The sequence below is a fragment of the Poecilia formosa genome, unplaced genomic scaffold (genome assembly GCF_000485575.1).
Source record: "Poecilia formosa unplaced genomic scaffold, Poecilia_formosa-5.1.2 Scaffold209, whole genome shotgun sequence".
NCBI classification, from domain to species: Eukaryota; Metazoa; Chordata; class Actinopteri; order Cyprinodontiformes; family Poeciliidae; genus Poecilia; species Poecilia formosa.
Window position 1 is genome coordinate 633,194 of NW_006800148.1, and position 6,701 is coordinate 639,894.

The 6,701-nt window shown below is 38.3% G+C and overlaps 1 protein-coding gene across 1 annotated transcript in view; it reads right to left on the reverse strand.

Moving 5' to 3' along the window:
* The window catches only part of LOC103148658 (C-Jun-amino-terminal kinase-interacting protein 1), an 18,130-nt gene extending 12,286 nt beyond the window's left edge, over positions 1-5,844 (reverse strand). The window contains 2 exon segments of the mRNA XM_074560048.1: positions 2,493-2,564; positions 5,441-5,844. Coding sequence (XP_074416149.1) covers positions 2,493-2,564; positions 5,441-5,512 — 144 coding nt within the window. The 5' untranslated portion in view covers positions 5,513-5,844.
* Positions 5,845-6,701: the final 857 nt, after the last annotated feature.

Genomic DNA, 6,701 nt, shown 5'->3' on the forward strand with positions numbered 1-6,701 from the left:
GATGTTTTGACCAAACCAGAATCAGAACCAGCATATTTCCAGAATAAACAACATACAATCATGAATTTGTCCTGCTGGTCTCACACCTGGTTACCATGGTTACCGTGTTAACTCTGAGCAACAGTTTGTCAGATCCAAACCTCTAAAAATAAATATTTCGACTTTCATCACGAAACACACACTCTTTTCTGAGCTCAAACACACCAGAGACATTTTCATTCATCGCTGGAAGTTCTTTCAGTTTCTCTAAATATAAACGCCTGACCCAGTAAGCCGCAGGAATTTCCCCAGGTGTAAAAACAAACTACATGAACAGATAAAGACGATCACTCACATCACAGGTCAGATCACAGACTGAAGTTCTTTAAAGGGATTTCTAAACCAGAACAGACCCAGCTTTTTAAAAATTCATACATATCTTTCATCATTTTTTTCTTTCATTTTTGTTATTTTTGTCCTTGTTGGTTGATTTCTGGGCATTTATGTCATTTTATGGTTGTTCTGCATTTATGTTTTTCAGCTGTTGTCTTATTCATTTCAGTTCAGGACACTTTGTGAGTCTTTTCCATTAATTTCCTTGAAATCACTGCAAAAACAAAAAAATCTTACCAAATATTTTTGGTTTAGTTCCTGGTGCAAAGATCTTTGTACACTTTAAACAAAACTACGCTGTAAATAACTTTTCAGTAAGTAGTAAGAGTTTCATCAATATTAAGGATTTTTTTACTTAAAACAAAATCCTACATTGTTACTTGGAAGTTAGTTCTGTTTTATTTCAAGTGCACTAATAAATGAGACCAAAAATATTTGATTAAGATTTTGTGTTTTTGCCGTGTGCATCCTCAGCATGAGGAACCAGAACCGTTACTGGACTCGCGACTTGCTGCGTTTTCCAGCTGATAAATCTCAGAAGCGGAGAGGCAACGATCAGAAGGAGTCCAGATCTTCTGTCTCACAGCGAGCTGCTGGACTGAAACAGACCCAACTAATCGATGAAGCGTCCTGTTACGCCAACTCAGCACATCCTTCCCTGATCCGCTGGCAGCCGTCAGAACCTGCAGAGTGGAGATCTTAAATGGATTTATTAGGGTGTTATTTGTTCAGATCCTCCTCTTCCTCTCTAGCAGGACAGATCAGGAAAAAATCTCCTGCTGTTTCTGCAGGAACCCACAGATTAATTTGACCGTCTCTTCTGTCGATTTAAGGATTTTATGCTATTTTCCCAACCTAAACTTAGTGTAAATCCTGGTTGGTACAACCAACTTAATAAAAAAACTGTGTTTAACGATTTCTTTTTAAGTCAAAATGATGAGAAAAACAATGAAATGATGGGAAAATGTTGAATCAAATAAAAAAAGGAGATGAAAAAGAAATTAAAATAATGAGAAAAAATTAGAAATGATTAAATTCAGCAATAATGAGTCAAAATAATAGAAAAAAATTCAAAATGGCAAAATTATAAAAATGATTAAATAAGAAAAAAGTTTAATTGTTGAGAAAAATTTTAAAAAATTAATAATAAAGTTAAAATAATGAGAAAAATTAAGAAAAGCCCAAGGAAAAGTTTGTTTTCTTTTAATTTTCTAATCCTTATTGTTTTATCATTTCAGAGAAATGATGAGAAAAATATTCAAATGAGAAAAATAGACAAAATTATTTAAAAAAAATCATGAAAGGATGAGAAAAAGTCAAACAATCAACAAAAAGTTTGAAAATACAAATTTATAAGAATTAGAAAATGAAAAGAAAAACAAATAAATTATGAGAAAAAATGTACAAATGAGAAAAAAGATTAAATGATGCGAAAAAGATTAAATGGTGACAAAATATCTGACATGATGAAACAATCCAAGTTATGAGGATAAAAGTAAAAATCATGAGAAAAAAGACAAAATGATCAGAAAACGTTGAAATAATGAGGAAACTTTGACATGATGAAACAATCCAAATTATGAGAAAAAAGTTGGAAAAGGTGTTGCAATAATTCAGCCTTCTTTCAATTTATTTCCACTTTACTCTTAATATTTTTTATTTAAAAACAGCAAAAAAGTTTTTTCTTATCATTTCAACTTCATCTTGAGATCTAAAGAAAACATTCACCATTTTCTTCCTCCTGGAGAACTATAATCTTATTTTGAAGAAATGATTTGTAATTATTTGGTGCTCCTTAAAGCTTTGAAGCCTTTAATTTGTGTCTGCATCAGGTTCTGTTAAGGATGGCTGCACTGGTCTGAACCAACCCAGTAAACAGGAAGAGGCTCATTTAAGGAGGAACTCCAGAACTCGCTGCTGCTGCTGAGGATGATGCTCTGCCTGAGGGATCAGACTGAAATACTGCAGCATCAGCAGCAGAACAGCGCCGAACACAGCCCAGAGTGAAAAAAGGTTGCTTCATTTCTGAAAGTATCACCTTCCTGCATTTCTATGATCACTGTGAGTGAAAATGTGGGTTTTATGGGATGGGAAGCCCCGGTTTTAACTCGTTCTGAGTAATGAGGGCTGGAGGCCATCTTGTTTTCCTTTCACTTTGAATCCCTGCCGACACTCTGAAGCTGCATGTTCCACTATCTGCCTTATAACCAAGACTGGGTGACTACATTTTTAGTTTTTGAAGATTTAATTTTAGAAAAATCTTGATTTTTTTTCACCAATTCACTTCTTGGGTTTCCATAGTTCAGAGTGATGCTAGCGCACCCAGAGCCGCCATCTTGTTTTTCTATTTATTTGGATTTTGAACTCAACAGAATACTAGGGCAAGACTACAATTTCATGTCTTTAATTACAAGAATAAAGTCGTAAAAAACACAAATTTTATGAGAATTGCAACATAACAAATAATAAAAAATGAAACTGAGGAAAGTTGAGCCTCTTCTTAAGTTATATTTTGGAACCAGTTTAACCAATGAATGAAATTAAATTAAATCTTCATTTATTTTGAACAAGTAAACTGTCAGAGAAAAGGTAAAATAATTAAGAAGAAAATATACCATAATAATAATCAAACATAAAAAACTAAACCTTCATATGCAGTTTGATGAGCAGGAGGAAGAAGACAAAGTTTATTAAATTCCATCCAAATATGTCCCACATTTTCCATATTTACACATCTACTATTTACTCATGTTACAACACACAGATATGAAAATATTTCATCTTCTAACACATCAGCATCAAATTATTATCAGTAGCAGGATTTTGAAACGACAGAGTCGATTTCAAAGAAACAGTCACACAAACGGAGCTGCTCACCTCAGACCCTGATAACTTTCTCACTAAAACAACTTTTCTCTCACAATTTTCACAGATTTTTATGGCAAAATTGTATCTTATTTCTACGAATGGCGATTTTCTCATAAAAATTATCGTAGCCTTGCCTGATACTCTGTTGTACAACTCACAGAGGGGATGTTTGAAATAAAAGCCAAGTTTTGAAAATATTTTCTGTAATTTTGTTTTTAGAAAAGAAAGAAAAAAAAAGAAAAAGTAAAATGATTAATTAAAATCGGAAATCATTTATGGTTTGAAAACATCTGAGGCCCATTTATTAGCCATAATTACCATTAAAGCACCAATAATTGTTTCCATTTGCTAAACAACAGAATGATTAACATTACATTTTTAAATAATGGGAAAATTAAAAGAAATCAGACAATATATCAGAACCTCCACCAGTCGGCTTCATCCTTGGAAACAAAATATTTAACAGAGAGAAAACCATCCCAACTGTGAAGTATGAGGCTGGTGGCATCACAAAGCAAAAACACAAAATCTTACCAAGTATTTTTTCTAGTTTCTAGTACAAATATCTTATATGGGCTCCACTGGCAAATTATTTCACTTATTGAAGACATTTACTGAAAACACTTCTTCAGTCTTGCTGAAAAGTTACTTTTAAATTAGTTTTGACTTTTTTCAAGTGTACTAATATATGTACAAGAAACTAGACCAAAACTAGTTGGTAAGAATTAGTTCTTTTGCAGTTTCCAAGCTTTCCCACTCTGCTCCTTCAGACTAGCTAACAGCAATTAGCAAATATCTGGTGGAACTGCACATCTGCTGAGCTCATTATACAAACTACTTCTCAGAGAAACACTGGGGAAAATGTTGTTCAAGGCTTAATGTAGGAGTGTTGTGATGACATGCTGAAGGAGGCATTTTGGAAAGAACAGGAGCTTCTTAAAGAGACAGATGCCCAATATCAAGGTATTAAATTGTAATGTCAAATTTCTTTTAAAGATGACCTATTAAGCTTCCTGGAAAATGTTAGGATAGGTTTGTGGTCTACACAAAACATATTCACTACACTATTTGCACAAAATGAGGTTTTAGTTTGTTGTTAGACTATTCTGAGCTGTTTTAGGGCTTCTTCTAACTTCCAATCCAAACAAGCTGCTGCTGGCCATGCCCCCCAACTTAGTCACACTTGTACGTGAAAATAGCTGCAAACAGATGCACAATTATACAACTGTACATCTTTGAAAAGCAGAAGTGGAGTATCCTGCACAACCAACAAGAATGCAGCAAGTGGTTTCTGGATGGCATGTATAAACAACAATACTCTTGTCTTTTCCAGCAGCCATTGTACAGGGCATACGCCAGTAAAACCAGCTGAACAAACCTGCTGGGCCTCCAATTGGGTTGCTAGGTTACGGGCAGAACTCTGCTGGGGTTGCTAGGTAACAAGCTGATTTGTGATGTTACATTCCGAAGGTTTTTGAAACAGCTCATTTTCAAGACACCAAAAAATGTTAATTGGCTGGGTAGTTTTCTAAGCGCTTACGCTGATTTTAGAAGCACCAGAGACCCAAATGCAAGTGTAAAATAATAATAGGTTCTCTTTGAGTCATATTTGATATTTACAGCATTTTCAAAACAACTGAAGGTAACACGGTTACTTGATTGTGCTATAAAATGATTTTATATGCCTGGCATAATACCGTCCCTTTAAAGATCCATATTATAATTTCTTTTTAAGATTCTAAGCTTTATTTTTAAAGGGGTGTGGACTCTTCTCAGAGCCTCGGTCTGAGTCTGGCTGGATCTGAACCAGACCTGCCTCCTATCTCTGTAAACACCCCGAGACGATGAGCTAAATCCGATCTTCTACTGCTCTGGAGTCAGCAGTCCAGACATGTTTTTTTCCAGAATTGGCACTATTTAATCGTGATTGCAACTGAATATTTTCCCAAGATGGCAGAGCAGCAGCGGCATCAGCAGCAGCCGGGACGAACACAGCCAGGCGTCGTTCGATGAATCACTTCACCCTGATCCACTCTGACTCCTTCAGTCCTGGAACCGATCAGGAACATTCAGCATCCCGGGAGAAGGGATGTGACCCGAATGACACACTCGATTACACACAGATGCTCTCTCACACACACACAGTCATCCAGTTATCGGCTGACCTCTGGGTGGGTCCGCCCGATCCGATCGGACCTACCTGGGTGCCGGCTTGTGGGAGCTGTGGGAACAGATTCAGGCTGGTTGGTCTCTTTGGTCGGTATTTATCCATGACAGTGCAGGTGGATCCTCCGTCGACAGGCAGCAGCTTCCTCCCTCCTCCTCCTCCTCCTCCTCCTCCTCGTTTATCGGCGCTCCTCGGCTCGGACAAGGCCTCCCCCACCCTCCTCTACCTCCCTGTCATCTCCTCTTCCTCCTCGGTCCTCTGAGCATCGCTCAGCTCTGAGCTCCTTCTCTGGCCACGCCCCTCTTCCCAGACGATTGGCCCCGCACGCCGTCACATCACCTTCATCACCACAACAGAGAGGAAGAGGAAGAGGGAGAGGGATTGTGTTGAGTTGCGATGGAGGGAGTCGGGACTGAGATGAGTGAGAGATACAGCGGGAGGAAGAAGAGGAGAGGGAGGGAGGGAGGGAGGAAGTCAGGGGCAGCCAATCAGAGCGAAGCATGACATCATCAGCTGATCTGCCTTCAGGCTAATGAACATACAGAGAGTGACTCAGAGAAATACAATTAGACAGCAGGACAGGCGGACAAAGGCAACCGCCAGTCAGCAAAGCAGTCGGCAAACTGTCTGATGACTGGGAACCAGTCTGCCAGTCTGTCTCAACCCAGTTCAGCTAAATATAAACCCGGTCGCCAGTTAGGAAATGGTCTGATAAATGGAAACAGTCATCCTGTATGAAAACAGTCAGCAAACAGGCTGATAACTGGTAACAAGACAGTCAATGAGACAGAAAACCAGTAACCAGTGAGGAACCAGCCTGTCAATAAAACGGTAAACCAGTTTAAACATAAAACCAGTAACCAGTGAGGGACCAGCCTGTCAATAAGACGGTAAACCAGTTTAAACATAAAACCAGTAACCAGTGAGGGACCAGCCTGTCAGTCAGACAGAAAACTAGTTTAAAGGAGTAGTATTTGTGTAAAATCCACTTTTTTTTTTTTATCTTTAAATCATGTCGTAATGTTATTCCCCCATCCAAAACAAACCTGGAGTGTTGCTTTGATTCTAATGTATGTTTGAGAAATTCTTTAATTTCCATGGCAACCATTCAGCTGTTCAAAATGCCTGGGGGGGCCTAGCCCCGCCTTCGAGGTGCAAGTCCTCCTCAGAGCTGCTGTTTCCAAGCTACTGCCCTGTTCTTTGAGCTTCTGCCTCACAGAGCAGCGCTTCCCCATGACTCAGCTCCTTCAGACTAGCCACAAGCAATTAGCAAACACCTGGTGGAACTTTGCAC